The sequence below is a fragment of the Pantherophis guttatus genome, chromosome 3, assembly GCF_059756535.1.
Source record: "Pantherophis guttatus breed Tessera chromosome 3, ASM5975653v1, whole genome shotgun sequence".
In the NCBI taxonomy this organism is placed as follows: Eukaryota; Metazoa; Chordata; class Lepidosauria; order Squamata; family Colubridae; genus Pantherophis; species Pantherophis guttatus.
In genome coordinates this window covers 119,480,877-119,497,141 of record NC_142065.1, presented here as the reverse complement: position 1 = coordinate 119,497,141, position 16,265 = coordinate 119,480,877, and the positions used below count along the sequence as shown (strand labels likewise).

The 16,265-nt window shown below is 40.7% G+C and overlaps 2 protein-coding genes across 9 annotated transcripts in view; both read right to left on the bottom strand.

Annotated features, from left to right (window-relative positions):
* Positions 1 to 2,443: 2,443 nt before the first annotated feature.
* On the bottom strand, positions 2,444 to 9,270 carry DND1 (DND microRNA-mediated repression inhibitor 1). Of its 3 annotated transcripts, none has more exons than XM_034411645.2 (5): positions 7,636 to 9,270; positions 6,872 to 7,001; positions 6,103 to 6,564; positions 4,546 to 4,968; positions 2,444 to 3,290 (listed from the first exon to the last, which is right to left on the bottom strand). In XM_034411645.2, exons 1-5 carry the CDS (start codon positions 7,657 to 7,659, stop codon positions 3,271 to 3,273), a joined length of 1,059 nt encoding a protein of 352 aa, XP_034267536.1. In that variant the 5' UTR covers positions 7,660 to 9,270; the 3' UTR covers positions 2,444 to 3,270. The 3 variants fall into 3 exon arrangements, with proteins under 3 accessions (XP_034267536.1, XP_034267537.1, XP_087747354.1); XM_034411646.2 differs by having other exon boundaries at positions 2,444 to 3,287; XM_087891228.1 differs by lacking the exon at positions 7,636 to 9,270 and having other exon boundaries at positions 6,872 to 7,114.
* Positions 9,271 to 10,846: 1,576 nt separating this feature from the next.
* Positions 10,847 to 16,265, bottom strand: part of LOC117662305 (histidine--tRNA ligase, cytoplasmic-like) — a 114,823-nt gene continuing 109,404 nt past the window's right edge. For 3 of the 6 annotated variants that reach the window (XM_034411641.3, XM_034411643.3, XM_034411642.3), the window contains 2 exons: positions 13,023 to 13,169; positions 10,847 to 11,128 (listed from right to left, as the gene is read on the bottom strand). In XM_034411641.3, the coding sequence (XP_034267532.1) occupies positions 11,069 to 11,128; positions 13,023 to 13,169 (207 nt within the window). In that variant the 3' untranslated portion in view covers positions 10,847 to 11,068. The remainder of the gene's footprint in view (positions 11,129 to 13,022; positions 13,170 to 16,265) is intronic. The other 3 variants (XM_034411644.3, XM_087891224.1, XM_087891223.1) reach the window with 1 other exon arrangement.

The window sequence follows — 16,265 nt, the reverse complement described above, 5'->3', positions numbered from 1 at the left end:
ATAAGGGTTAAATATGGCGTTACTTAGGTTATACTTTTTACAGGAATAATTCATTTTCTCTCAACTGGGATGGCAAGCCAGCTCATGCCCAGTGGAGGAGCCACTTAGAGGGGCCTCCCTAATGCCCATAAAATGCTTCCGGTGTGGACATCAAGGCCACTGAGCATCTGAGTACCTGGCCCCAGCCCTCATGCGGCAAATGAGAGGCCAAACCTCTTCCTCAAAGCCAAAAGGATTGCAGCTGAAACCCGCGGAAAAATGGAAATTCATCCAGCAAGCCGTTGAGGTCTCTCCCCCCCCCCCAAGAAGGGGAAGAACAACTTTGGCCCCTGAGGTCCCGCCATTGATGAGCAGTGACATCAGCGACAATGGTGAGGACGACCTAATGGTAAGTGAAGCCATCCGTCCTTTCACAATTAAGTCAAAATTGGTGGGGCTAGATACGGGACACCAAGGTGAGGTAGAGGTCATCACAGACACGGGCTATAATTCACACAATGATCCCTTCCTCCCAAACAGCAGCGCAATCACTTGGTCATAAACCAGACAACCAAAACTAGAATTCGTCCCCATGTCCAAATTACCCAAAGAACCCACCTCATCCATGTCATTAAATGAATGCATGGAATCCCTAAAAGGATCGTGGGAAAATACTAAGTGTGCTTTGAGAGAGGTGGCAAAAGCTTATAAAAAACAGGCTGACAAACACAGGTCTCTCCAACTACAATTCCAGGTGGGAGAGAAAGTCTACCTATCCACCAAATATCTAAAATTAAAATTAGCCTCTAGGAAATTGGGTCCGAAGTTTGTAGGAACATTCCCCATAGTAAAGGTAATTAACCCTATCACAGTACAATTGAAACTTCCCCAGCTGTTGGGGAAAGTGCATCTGGTCTTCCACTGTAGCTTACTGAAGCCAGCAAGTTCACAGCTCAGGCCAGTAGATCGGACAGCCCCAAAGCCACTTATATTTGAAGGGAAAACATACTGAAATAAAAAGGACCCTAGATTCCAGAGGACACAGAGGACAATTGCAGTACTTAGTTTATTGGAAGGGATACCCTCTATCTGAAGTTTCTGGGGGGGGTGGGGGAGGATTGGAAAGTAAAAGCAGATAGATTGCTTAAGCAATTCCACAATAAGTACCCACGTAAGTGCTCTCCTGGAGGTGGGGTGGGAAGAGGGGGTTATGGACCTCCCCAACTAACCTCTCTCTCTCTCTCTCTCTTGCAGGAAACTGGCTATTTTCTTTTGGTAGCTTTTCTCTAGGGAGGTTTCTCTTCTCACTGCTTGAGGGCTGACAAGCCTGGAGCGAAGGGGGCAGGGAAAGGGGTGTAGAGATAGCTGGGGTGTTGTAGCCTAAATAAAATTCTTTCCCCTGGGAATCAAGGACATTGGTGCAGGTGTTTGAACGATGGAGACTGAGGTCACCTAGCAACTGAACTACATGCTGATTGGACCATGTTACTGAAGACTCTGAGGGGAAGTGACAAAGTTTTACTTTTAATTGGGTGTAAAACTGGCAGGAACTTAGAGCCGGTTTTCCACCAAGAATGTGCCAAATTGGTATGACCCAATAAAATGTTCTTTGAGGAATTTGCCTGCCTCGGAGTTATTGAATAGGATGTATTACTTGGAACCTTGACATATATGACAACAGCAAAAATTTGAGTTTTATGCTGTATATTTAAATGAAATTGCAGGTAGACCTCACTGACTGCCTCATATATTGACCACTTGTTATGGTATTAAAAATGGTTTTTGTGACCAATCCTAGCATTCCTGAGTGTTGCAGTAGCCCATATTAATGTAATCAGCATTTGGGCACTTTGCAACTGGCATGCATTTAGAACTGTCACAGCATTTAGAACAAGTCACATAATCACCACTGTATACTCTTCACAACTGGTTTGTGACAAGCAGAGTTAATAGGGAACGTAAAAGTAAAATTGTAAGTTACTGTGTGACCTTTTGCTCAATGACTGGTGCTTAGCAACTAGCATGCAGAATCTACCACCCCCATGAGATTCAGGTGAGGGGGGGCTAAAAACAGACCTTGAGAGCAGCCCTCTTGTTTAGAACATTGGCCTCACCTTTGCTTCCATTTCCTGCAAATTGTGGAAATCATGCTTGCAGAGATATTCAGCCTTGATCAGGATAGTTAATTGTATGAGCAACCTGTTTTGTATTATCTATGTTGATCTTTTTGTAACTTACATAAACCTTATAGTTGAATTGGATGACATAAAAGTACTATAATCTGAAATTATATGGGAATGGTGTGTTAAAGCAGTGTTGAGTAAGGATGCTAGTTCTCATGCATAGAATCATTAGGCCACAGGAAAGTGATATTTCTTCCTTAATATGGCCAATAGGACAATAAGCTCTTTTTTTAAAAAAAGATAATTGTGTGGAAAGCAAGAAACAGAACAATATACAAACATAAATTTCACAATGAAATCTTTAATTGTTATCAATAAAGCAAGTCATTATTTCAGAAAGGGACTACACATTTGTCAAAACTTTTTTAATATAGATATGCCCTACATATCAATTCCAGCACTGAAACATGCAGAGCAGCAAAAGACATACATTTCCCCCCTTAGATCCCCTTTACTATTTTCCATGTGGAATAAGCTTCCTCTGTTAATGCAGCATCTGCTTTAGTGTTGCATTTCAAAGGTGTCAGAACAAGGCCTCCCTGTGCAGTGCAAACTGGCTTCCAATATTGGAAAGGTTAAGTATTACAGATACATTCTTCCTTTCATAGAAAAAAGGATTTTTCCTACCCAGCAAGCACTAACAACATTCAGTACTATGATATCTCCAAGCTGCTCTTCTCCTAAGGCATCTGGCTGTAATGTAAATTCAAACTGTCAGAAATGAAAACATATTCAAATAGTAAAATATAAATGAAAATACTTGAACATAAAAGAAAAATAACCCACAATCTTAAAGGAAATTGGTCATTGCTGGATTTTAAATATTGTACAGACTACACCCACATTATATTATCCAGTAACCAACAGCTTGTCTTTTTTTCTAAAACTGCATAGACTGCTCCCAAAGTAACTATTAAATAATTTAGTGCACTGAAAATTCTAATCTTCCTATCAACATGAAAACCAGAACAAAAAACAATTCTCAAATCCTCCCACAAAAAATAAGACAAAAGAGATCCAGTACACATTTTCCATATGACTTGGCTCAGCGAAACCAATTAAAACAGCAAGACATACAAGCCTCATTAATTTGAAGAGTGATTCTTTTTTACATCACAGGGTACCCTGCTGGAAAAAGAAAAACTTTTAGGTGTTTTTTTTTTTTTTGATATTTCCAATCTCATTCTGCCTTTTTTTAAAAAAAATTAAGAAATAATAAATGGTATATATGTTATATGCCTATCATACTTGTTACTTTCCAAAAACATTTCACTGGTCTGAAAACAAGCTCATTACTTGCACATCTATTAACAATTAAAATTAGCTGTGCGGGATGATGCTAATCCAGAACTGAATAGAGGTAGTTGAATTATGACCATCACAGAGCTTGCTCATAATAATTGCAAGTCATAATGCTTGTAAAATGGATTGATCATGTGACTGACCCAATTTTATGTCTTTTTTGTGGCAGTCATTAAGCAATCACCGCAGTTCATGGGATGTTGTAAGCACCAGAAGTACAACCATGTGACTGCAAAGTGATTTTTGGAACTTCAGACCCTGGTTGCAGGTCTCCTTTTTCAACTCTGCCATAAATTCACACATGGAATTATTTGCAAAAAATAGATTTTTAAATTGGCTAACAATAAAACCATTTTCCAATTTGAGAAATACTTGCCAATGAGTTTTTTTGTAATTCTTAAGAAGGATCTATTCTAGAGCAACATTTAAATTGTTGGGTTCCATGACCAAACGTGGGCACTTCATGATATGGCTGGGACATGCACATGTGGTGCCCTAGCCTTCAAAAATATTGCTCACGTGTTATTCGACTGTCAACTCAATGCCCCTTTTAGGCTAAGTGTTTAACATCCCTGCTGGAAACCTGAATCTCAGATTGCCTCATTTGCTCCTGGGCTCTAATGGTATCCTTACAATTTATATTGATATTGTTTCCTAATTGCTTATTTGTAACCTATGACTATCATTAAGTGTTGTACCTTATGATTCTTGATGAACGTATCTTTTATTTTATGTACACTGAGAGCATATGCACCAACACAAATTCCTTGTGTGTCCACTCACACTTGGCCAATAAAAATTCTATTTCTATTCTAGACATTGTAAATAGAACTGGTAAGTTTATAGTGAACGCAACTCAGCTAAGAGCTATATTGCATTGATTAGAATATTATGTAAAGGTGATATGTTATCTGAGTGTTGATTTTTTGTATTTACCACATTTGTATTTTATTACTGTATTTTATCTATTTTACTCAGAATTACATCCTGTATTTTACTTTTATTTTCTGTGAAATGATCAGTTAATAAATTACCACTACTACAATAATTGCTTCCCAAATTAAACCATAAGCACACTTACCTAGGACTTTAAGTAGCTGCAAGGCCACAAAATACTTCACTTTTTCATGGTCTTCCAAGCCAGAGGGATCAGGCTTGATCCAAATGAACCCACTGAAGGGTGATGGATATTTTGGTATCACCACTTGATACCAGAACTGCAGCCAGTCTTCAGGATTCCTCTGCACACACTTTGTAAAGATTACAGGAGAACCCAGCTGATGCAGCTCACACTGCAGTTTTAAATAATCCAATACACTGGCTCTTGTTGGTAGCATTTGGCAGTCTATAGGCCTGGAAGATACTTGAGGAAGGACACTTCTGTGACTCCAGCTGGATGGCAGGGCCTTTAGATTACCTGGAACTGAGACATTATGGAGCTCCTGTTTAATAATAGGTGTTAGCCAAGCCACTTCAATTTGATCTCCACAGAGACACAAGCTACCTGCATAAGACAAAAAGCAATGTATATCTGAATTTCAATATAGATTGCTCCACATTTGGTTAATAATATGGCTAAACTTCAAGATAGTGGCATCAGAGTTTACATATACCGCAGTGATTCTGCTTCGCCAATACATAGGTTCTTCAAAAATGGGTGGGGAACTATGGCCTTTTTATGATTTGTGGACTTCAACTCCCAAAATTCCTGAGCAAGCAATTCTGGGAGTTGAAGTCCACAAGTCGTAAAAGGGCCATATTCCCCAACTCTGTCTAAACTCCAAACGATCTAGAACAGTGATGGCAAAATCTTTGGGCTTGGCCTGTTACAAATTCAGAAAGTGCCTACCTTGAATGATGGTGTATCACCCCCTGCCTCCAACAAGAGACACAATTCATAACAGAGTAATACTTTATTTAAATTTATTATTTAATAAATACTTACTTGTAAATGTCTATCTGAGGCAGTTCTAAGTCAAAGAACTCTTGTGGGGCCTTTCAGCCTCCAAAAAGAACAGGAAAGCATGCCCTGTTCTTGCATGCTTTTTAGAGGCTCCAGAGGCTGTGCAAGAGCAAGGCCCTCTTGTGCAACTTCGAGAGGGTCTGGAGGCCTGGCATGTCACCTGTGACACACATTATGTAGGTTCCCCATCAATTTTCTAGAAAAAGACAATGTAAATCTAGTAACCAGGACAACAGATTACTTTTGCCAACTCTGTCCAATATTTTTTCCTAAGTAATGAAGAGTTAGTTTGCTAAATTGTTCCCAAACATACTTATTTTGTCATCATACATTTTAAAAAGACAACAAATGCAAAAAAGATTCATTATACTCTATTCTGGGGGAGGGGAGAGGGGGTGCATAATTTCAACCTCATATTTGAGATTTAAACAAAGTTCATCCATTTATACCATCCTTTGTATTTTACTGTCAAACCTTTTTTCCTAACACTTCCAGGCACTTGGAAACTGTTTCCAAAGACTTTATTGCTGAGTTTTGCTGACCTCAAAGCTTCAGATGCATAGGAAATCTGCAGCTTTCCTGGCCATTTCCAGCACAGCACATGACAAGAGTAATTGGTTCACAGAACATCATGAGCAACATTCTTTTTCCAGTATGGCAAAACATAAAACAAACCTTCCACAAGATTTTTCTTGGCTATTGCAGCAGCCTGATGGGAAATGTATTTCACCTCTGCCAGCTGCCTCTTCTTCCTGAAAGGGCTAGCATGTAAGGAGATGCTTTGGAGTCCTGAGGTAAGTTCCTGCAGCATTGGCAGAAGGTGGCACTCTTTCAGCGAGGGTGCCAAACCATCAATGCAGAGCTCACACTTCTCGGTGCTTCTACAAACCAAAATGGGGGAGCCAGACTGGATTTCGAAGTTGTTGAGTAAAGCAATTGCTTCCTGGGCATTTCGACGGTTCATATATTTAGCATAGGCAAAGCCACGGTTAAGCCCACTAAATGTCATCATGAGACGAAATTCATAAAGTTTCCCCACGTTTTGGAAGAGAGGAATAAGTTTATCCTCATAGATATCCTGGGGGATTTTTCCTATAAAAACCTCTGAACCGGATGGTGGGGCATAGCCAGCCCATCCTGTGGAAAGAACAAGGAAAAGTCACATTATCAGCAAAGTATTTTCACTTCCCTGAAATATTTAGGAAAATGTTCCTTGTTCATATTAATTTGCAATACATGTAGATAACCTTTTGGCTGGCCAAGAAACACCATTAATATCTGGAAGAGGACTAAAGGCTGTAATAAGCAAGGCATATACCTTAAGGCAAGTTGTGGCATATAACTAAAGAAATAGGAAAGTTCACCAATGCCATTGCTGGCTATCCAACTGTACATTAATGCAAAATTAGATTACAGTATTAGTTTTTCTAAGTTTTCTACTCACCTGGTGGAGGACCACCATATTTTCTCTGCCCATTGACCTGCACTAACTGGATTCCAGTCTCTTTCACCCAAGTCAGAAGGGCAGCTTTATTAGCCTGGTTTATTTTTTCACTCCACATTTGAGATGGTATCTAGAATAAACACAAGTGCAGTGTAGTAACTATCTCTAATGGAAAGCATTATCTTGGGGACATTTTCTTCAAGTATTTCCATTGCAATTAATTGCCTTGATTTTAACAACACCATTTATGTAACTCTTTCTGAACATTCAGAGTACTTCAGGGGCATCATCTTTCAATCTTGTATGCAGGAAACTCATTGCAAGAATTAACAAGGGAAAAAGGCTTCTGCAGCCTACTGTCTGGTTTACTGTATTAGAATACAATAATATTCTATTATTATGGAATCAACCACTCAGCATGAAACTTGAAGAATTACTAGAGGGCGGCAAAATTGGACGAAAGGCGGGGCCTCATACATTTGCTCTCCACGCCCTTTAACTAAAGCGGGAACGTAAAACACGAGCGCGGTGTGAATTTGCGGCGATGTACTCCTAAGTAGACCCGAATAAAAGTCTGAATGGTAATATTAACGTAATACCGATGCGTAATTATGTATTGGTCAGTAAACGCATTAAAAACCAATAAAGCTGAGATTAAAATAACTGCACTTAACATGTTAGGCTAATCAGCGAGTTTACTAACGCTGAGGATCAGTCCACTGAATCATTTGCTGCAAAACCCTAAAACCAGCGCTACCAAGTACCTGGGTCTCCAGCATGCCATTCATCTTTGCCCCAAACGAACACCACTTTCACAAGCCTATCCTTCACTCGGGAGGTGTGGCGGCACCTTTTGTACTGGATCAGAACAAGGGCGTCTTCTGATTGGCCAGAATTAAGAGCCTCTCCTCTAGGCTGGGTGGGTCACTCCTTAGTGTTTCGCTGGATCATTTAGGACTAATTAAGAGCGCGAAGGCTGTTTGAGGCGCCGGCGAGACCGAACTTTCTTCGCGTCCCTGCCCTTCCCCGTCACTAGGAGGGTTGGTTGGGTTGAAAATATCTTTTACCACTGTAGCTGCGGGAGCTTTGCACAGGCCGGGCGCGGGGACAGTTTGATGGCTCTCCCCTTCCAGCTTGGTCCAGGCCAAAGTTACCGGCTGCTGGAAAAGGAAAGACCACACCTCTCCCGAGTTTCTGGCCAAACTTTCCTTCTCCAAAGGAAAGTGGATCCTCTTGATTTTCCATGTTTACATTACACAGCACATGGTTATACCGTGTGTCATGTTTTGTCCCACTCTGTTGTCAAGACAATTTGAGGCAAAGATACTCAAGAGTCACACTATTTCTATGTATGATTCCCAATTAAGGCATTATGAAAACAGATGCACATTACCAATCATTTTTACCATGGTAATGAAAAAGGTTCAAGAGACTATTTTGATTTCTCACAATTTAAAACCATCAAATATTGATCACATCTGCCTGCATGAACTGAGCCCTAGTAATTATGGGCTTTCCATAATTACAACCATTTGGGTTGTAAAAAAGTGTGTCCAAGGCATGAATCCTCTTCAGTAGCAGGATTTTTATACCAGATCCACAGCTCTCACAGCTTTTTGTCCCATTATTGCCTGGCCCTGCTCAGTAAATCACAGGGATGACTAATGAAAATGGAAGATTCAGATACTAAATTTTAATTCCAAGCCAAGGAATTCTGCTTCCTTTTAGATAGCTATGCAGTTTACCAGAAAAGTAACAATGTTGTTATATATCCACAGGATCTGTTCTTGGCTGGATCTAACATTGATGGGAAGCAGGGAATATAACTTGGTTTAGTTTAGATCCAGCCAGTAAGAACGTATCAGTCCCTTCTCCCCACCTTTTGTGCACTGGGCAGGTGTCTAACCTCAGCGGGCCCTTTAAGAGATTGTGTTTGTGTCTTTTCCCTAGAAGAAAAATGCAAGAGAACCATCCATTAATGCGTGTAGGTGGAGAGGCGGTAATGAAACTACCCGCCCGGGCAAGCACCACAGTCAAACCTTTGGTGGGAAAAAAACTGGGGCGTCTTGGGAACAGCGCAGCAGCAAGAGAAAACATTCCCCAACCAACAGCAATATCCTGCATTGGTTTTCCCAGCAAACTAGCCACATTCTGCATGGGTGGTCGCTGGTAGGGCGAGCCACAGCCCCTATGCACTTTCAGCTTCTTCCGGTAGCAAAGGAAGCAAATTTGGGGGTGCTCTCTTCTGGTTTTGGGGTACACCGTGGCTTTCTGTTGTTTCATTTCATTTTCATTTCATTTCATTTATTAGATTTCTATACCGCCCTACTCCCGAAGGACTCAGGGCGGTGCACAGCCAAACAATAAAAACACATACAATACAAAATTTAAAAAATAGAATAAAATCAAATTAAATAATTTTGGCCCCTACAAATTTAAAACCCCAAACTTTTAAAACCAATTTAAAATTGAATATATAAATACTAAAAGATGTTTAAAATTTTAAAAATCTTTTATAAAAGAGGGGGAAAATTAGGCCAGGCCGGCCTGGTGAAATAGTAAGGTCTTTAAGGCGCGGCGGAAGGTGCGCAGATCCGGGATCCTCCGTATCTCTGGGGGGAGCTCGTTCCAGATAGTAGGTGCCCCCACAGAGAAGGCTCTCCCCCTGGGGGCCGCCAGTCGGCATTGTTTGGCTGACGGCACCCGGAGGAGCCCCTCTATGGGAGCGTACCGGCCGGTGGGAGGCTATTGGTGGTAGTAGGCGGTCCCGCAAGTACCCGGGTCCTAAGCCATGGAGCGCTTTAAAGGTGGTAACCAAAACCTTGAAGCGCACCCGGAAGACCACCGGGAGCCAGTGCAGCTCGTGCAGGAGAGGTATTGCATGGGAACGCCATGTCGCTCCCATTACCACCCGCGCGGCCGCACTCTGCGCCAGTTGGAGCCTCCGGGTGCTCCTCAAGGGGAGCCCCATGTAGAGAGCGTTGCAATAGTCCAGGCGGGAGGTGACAAGGGCATGAGTGACCGTGCGTAAAGATCCAGAAAGGGACGCAACTGGCGCAACTGTTCCTCTAAGATGTGCTGCTTTCAACATGGACACTAAGTTGGTGGTTCTCAAGAAAGGCAAAATTCCCGACAGTTACTTTGGGTTCTCAGTAGCTCTGTACCATCAATTCCATCTGGAAAAATACCTGTAACTAGAAATGAAACTGGGCAGTGGGGTGGGGGGAGGCAACATTGCTTCCCTCCACTTTTTCAATTGGGGCTAATTCTATTCTTATGTGCAACCATGCTGGCTTGTATGCCGGCTGTCTCTCCCCCTCAAAGTTGCCTACGCCGGATTGGTGGAGGTCAAGGGAGTCCACATGGGATGGCAGTCGGGGGTGGGGCCTTCCCCTTCCCAGTCTGACAGGAGGCAGCCATGGCCGCCACCTGTTGCATATTGCCTGGCTCCGCTTTGCACAATTCCTCCTCGCAATGCTAGAGCGTCCCAGAGGAGCTGGGTACAGAGCGGGGCCAGGCAGGATGCAGTGGGCAGTGGCAGAAGCCTAGTGCCCTCCCTTTTGGGGGTGGCAGAGTGCTTTACTACCTCTGGGAAGGCGCGCCTAGACAGGAGTAGCCCGGTTGGCCCTGCACAGCAACCGCCATGATCCCCCTCCCTTCCCCGGCTCCTGAGGCCACTGCTACAGGTTTTTTTATAGCCCTCCAGAATTTGTGAATTTGAATTTTTTAGTTCGAAAGGTTTTGGAAAAGGGCTTCAGGGCAAAATAAATTAACTGGAAAACTCCCCCCCCCTTTTTACCATGTTTATGTCCAACTGTTTTATGAAGCTTCCAAGGTAGACTTGTTAATATCACAGGCAGAATACCCATTTAAGATCTCTGATCAGGATAACTGACCAAATTTGAGTAATGTAAGGCTGGATGTCCAGTACATTTCATTATTTTGCTTAAGTGGAAAAGACGAATGCAGAAAACATGGGTTGAAACAAGTTTTATTGATGTCAAATCATAGATTCAGAATGCCAATATTTTAAACACTGGAACAGAATATTGAAAATACCAGCCTTCATTTAAGATCCTTGATCTCGTAAGATTAAGTGGCTTAAAGAAAAATAAATTACAGCTTTGAAAAAAAAAAACTGATTTGCCACATTTATGAAGAATTTTGCTGATATTTTCAAAGGGAAATCCAATATTTCTAGAGAATATGTGTTCGCCTCTTTATTTCTTCCACAAGCTTTCTTCTGCAAATATCCACCTGCAAAGCAAAAGTATGGCTTAATTAAGGTATAAAATTATATACAGTATCTCAATACTTTTCTCACTGTACTTTAAAAGTATCACAATGTAACATTTATATAATCTATCATTTTCAAGCAATTCTTTTATTTCATGCAGCAAAAGACATGTCAAAAGTCAGTTACAGTTTTAATTACATTTTTGAAAGACTGTTCAATGCTGCATTTTAAAGGGGGAGCTGTGCTGATCTATGGTAGCCAAATATCAGAAGAAACCTGTTAGCATCTTTTCAGACTATCACATCTTATTAAAAGTCTCCTATAAACTGCTCATGTATCAGATCTATGGTGAAGTAAGTTGATTTGGACTGAAACTGGGACGGGTGGGTGGAGGGAGAGGAAGAGGGGAAGCCAGAAAACCGGGTAGTTAGGCAGATTACAAGTGAGGCAGATTACAATCAATTAGCAGTTTGTTGGGATCTCCACAAACAGTAGATTTTTAACATATTACAATTGCTGCATAAGCATCTTGTCTTCCCCCTTCCCAATTTAAACATCAGTTTAATCACTCCATGCATCTGATGAAGTGTGCTGCAGTTTATAACAATTTATGTCTGTCTAATAAAATGTCTTAGTTTGGAAAGGTACTAAGTTATTCTGATTCAAGGCTTCATGTGTCTCATGAAGCCTTGAATCTCTAACAGCTAATGGATTACTTTTTGTAGAATACAGTTGTGTAGAAACCTAGCACCCACCTCTCTGCTAGAAGAATGAAATACTTTTGAGAAATATTAAGAAGGCAGAATATTGTATTTCCCTGAATGAGAAACATGCTCTTGGAAAGCAGCCCCCACCTTCCCTAATAGCCCACAGCAGATGTCAGCATTTAAGAGATAGTTAGCTCTATTCATAAGCAAATTCCCTGCAACAAGGTCTGAACAAAGGTAGGATTAGCCCTCAGCCACAATAGGAATTGCCCAACAAGCCCTTTTATTGCATCAGCCAAACTTCAACCAAACCTGGGAGCTGAGGCAACCTACAGAGCCAGCTATTACCCCTACAACAGCCAACAGAATACATGTTCTTGCACAGGAACAGGAAGCTCAAGTTCCTTTGAGTGAATGTTGACTCTTGGTGACTCCCTGGACCAGTCTCTGCAGTTTACTTGGCATGATTTTGGGAAGTGGTTTGCCTTTACCTTCTATTTAGGGCTGAGAGAAAATGATTCATCCAAAGTTGCCTAGTTGGCTTTCTGCCATTTTATTTTCAAAAAATGTAATATAAATTTTTACCCTGAATCATTTTATTGTAGAACTTCCTTCTTGGCTTTTGATTGCTTTTAAAAAATTTATAAAGACTTAATCTATATGTGTCTTTTAAGTTGTTTAATTTCAGTATACACAGACAAATTCTTTAATTTTACAAGATAAAGACAAATCACAAATTCATCTGGGAAACTAGAAGATGCCCAACCACCCAAAACAAGAATATTCCTAGAATCTTGGCATTCCGATAGATCATCCATTAACAGACATATAAAGATTAATTTTGTTTAACAAGTATTAAAAGAAGAAAGTAAACACAAGCCAAAGATGGAAACAAACAGCCTAGAGCATATCCTTTCTTATCACATACTCAGCAATCAACAGTTAAATAAGAGGAACCAGAACAATCAGCTCAGATAATGCAATAAACTGAGCCAGAAAGGTCAATCAGAAATGGGTATTAATTAGCTATAACAACCCATTAAGATAGTCAGGACAAGTCACAGAGGATGGTAACTATTTTGGTAATGAAATATCTGCAAGAAGAAAAATAAGCTCACAGACCACAAAGAATATAATTATTCCTGCTTTTAGTTGAGTATTTATTCTGATATCAAGGTATAACCCTACAATAAAATGGCAGGCATACCTCTTCTCTAGTAACCACATCACGCAATTTGACAACTCCATCTTTTAACTCTTGTTCACCCAATATAGCAACAAGCGGAATTCCCGTTTCCTCACAATACTGCAACTGGTTTAGTAGTTTGGGATTTTTCTTATAAAGTATCTCTGCCTGGAAAAATGTAGAAAACAAAATAAAAGAAAAAGTTACTACACCATGATACCTTTCATTATTCTGGTTCCAAAAATTCTGGTCCTCATTGCTGTTTTCTCTGTAAAAACAACATTATAATGCATGTGCATTATGCAGACCGTTTAGTCATTGTTTCAGTTTTCTTCAGTTATATGCAATGCTGTGTTACAGGACACATTAAAATGAATAGGTCTGACTAATGTCCTGCAGGAAGTCATATATCCAGCATTTCCTACAATATTGCAACACACTAATTTCTATGTCAGATTTTTGGATAGATGTTCTTCAGAGGTGAACTGTTGCAATAAATAGTTCCACCTTTAGCTCAGAGTTGGCTTTTTGGATCAAGAGCTACACATCAATCTGTATAATGTGCAAGGTCTCCATTTTAAAAAAGGATGTGGGGGTAGGAAAAAGTAGAAAAGACCAGAGCACGTTAAAGAATGCACATTAACACTGAATAAACATATGAATAAATTAAATAGACTGCATTTGGGACTGGCCAGCCAGAAGGAAAATTTATAATATATATATATATTGACAGGCTTTTTTCTCTAATTCTAAAATACAGAGATTGTTCCCAAGTTGCTGAATTGCAATGGCAAATTTTATGCCAATTAAATGTTAGGCATGTGATATGGACAACACCTATCCTCATAGGGTACAATTTTTGGATTCCTCTATTCTTTTATTTGGTGATTTGCAAAAGATATTTAATTAAATAATGTTAGGCTCAATCAATGAACAAGAATTTGATTTTTTATAATCTGTAACATCCAAGAAAGCTTGATCCAATTAAATCTATAACATATGTGGCAAATCAAAGAATTTGTTTAATGTGTAATCTATAAATAACACTGAAGCACTTGAAATGCTCAGTTTGTATGAGAGGTTAGCTACTATATATCAGTTTCATAAAAAAAATACAATAGTATGCACAAAATAGAACTTTTGTTCCAAACTGGAAAGAAACCAGCCCCACTCTGAACGTTCCACTGGAATCTCCTAAACATTCAATTTTCCAATAGAATATTTCTATTTCATTTTGCTGGTTAATGACCACAATAACATTATTAGATTTGTTTCTATTTCACATAGTCCATTATAGTCTAACATAGGAAACTTTTGGAATTTGAAACAAGCCCTTAGGTCATAAAGATAATAAAAATTACTAGGATTTGTCAAAGTTTTATTCTACAGACTGCCCATTTCAGACTGCAGACTGCCCATTAGAATTTGTTAATGGAATGAAATTTTTAGACAAACTTTAAATAGTAATTTTTTAAATAGTGAAAACAGAATAGTCAATCGTACTTTTTGGAGGGGGTGTGGCCAGTAACGTGGCGGTATGGCAAATTCCGGAGCTCCGGGAAAATGCCGATATCTCAGCAGCTTTAGGGGATCCCCAGGGATCATAGCTGTCCTGTAGGGACAGTGAAGAATGGAGGCACAGGCTGGTATGAACAGGGAAGTCGCAAGTTCCCTGAAGTGCCGGCATTAGCCTCCGACCCAGCAGCAAGGGAAGACAGCCATTAGGAGCTGTCAAAAGCTGGGGTGGCCACATGCAAGAAGAGAAGGAAAAAAGAACGAGGTGATCATCTGGATGAGAAACTGTGGTCTTGGAAATAAGATTCCTTTATATATTTAACTCCTGAACTTTTAAAACTATTTTACTTAAGAGAATTGGCAAAGAGGAGAGGGGAGGGAGTGGAATAAGCCTACCTCCCCACTTCCAAAGTATGAGAATTTCATAGTGCGACACATTTGTGCATTTATCAACTTGCCTACAAAAGTATACACAACACAACACAGAGCACATGGGGGCAACATTCCATTATGAATAACTCATGAATTCAAACATTGCCACAGTAAAGAATCTATATAAAGAGAGAAAAAAAGTAGTGTTGGTTGCCATTTTTTAATTTCCCAAATAGCTCAGGTTTAATTTTTCTTCCAATTTTACCCCTCTTCCCAGAAATAACTGTAGGCTCTTGCTGCTTTAGTCATACAGAAGAGGTTCAGGTTTATAATAACAGGATGCTACTTGTATTACTCTGATCTTTTATCTCCATCATGGATACTGCTGCCTCTTCCCATGAACTAGGTTTTGCAAATAGTAATGAAGATTAAATCCAGACTATTGGCTATACAGATATCAAACCCTGTGTCAGATCAATCTACGTGTCCAGCCATTCTGTTGGAAGGTGAGGGAGGCGGTTTGCTGGCATTTTAGCTTGCTTTTTGCTTTTCCTGTAACCACTTGAGAATTTAGGGAGTGGGAGCATCTTCGAAGACAGAAAGGGGGAGTGTCTTCGGAGACAAGAGTGAGCTCCCAGCCAGTTTTCCAAGGCTGTCATGTCCTTTTATCTCTTTGCACCTCAGAGATTCTCAAAATGATTTCACGGCAGTATATTGGTTACTGGTGGACTGGTCAGGAGGGTTGGGCTTGGGGAAATGAAACAATGCTGTTTGCAATGTGCAGGCTTTTTCAGATTTCTCCCTGTTCTCCTGTAATCACTTTTCTCTCAAAGTTCTTTTTGATTCAATTTAATGGGATTAAGAATCTTGCTTTCCTGAGGGGCTAGCTGAGGAAGTTCCTTACATTAAGCGAAATCTGCAAACTCAGTCAACCTGGAGAGGCACTCTGTCCTACTGTGGGGACTGTGCACATACTATCAGCCCAAGGCAGCAACCAGGAGGAAACTCTGAGTGCTGGAAGGAAACCTCATCCAGACTCCCCCTGGGCTGGACCTCTCCCAGTGGATGGAGGAGATCGGAATCTGGAAGACTCATCAAGATCCAGGTGATCTCTGGAGTCAGAAAGAAGGAAGAACCAAAGGGGTGACCATCACCTGAGTCAGATGAGGTGGCCAGTGGCGAGAGAGGCAATTAGAGCTGGAAGAGCTTGAGGAGGAGGAAGGCGAAGAACCTGATCAAGCAGGCCTAATAATGAGAGAAGCCATGCAGTTCATGATGAATGCCTTCCAAACCCTGAAGACACGCGAAGCACATGCCAAGGCTGCTGCCAGCAAAGGCCTAGCGAACCCAAGTGGGAGGATGGAGAGCGAGCTTCAG

Coding starts and splice junctions, on each gene's coding strand:
- DND1 (XM_034411645.2), bottom strand. CDS start 7,659: ATGAATGGCATGCTGGAGACCCAG. Junction 7,002..7,635: donor ATGGCATGCTGGAGACCCAG/GTACTTGGTAGC, acceptor TGTTTATTCTAG/ATACCATCTCAAATGTGGAG. Junction 6,565..6,871: donor ATATGGTGGTCCTCCACCAG/GTGAGTAGAAAA, acceptor TTCTTTCCACAG/GATGGGCTGGCTATGCCCCA.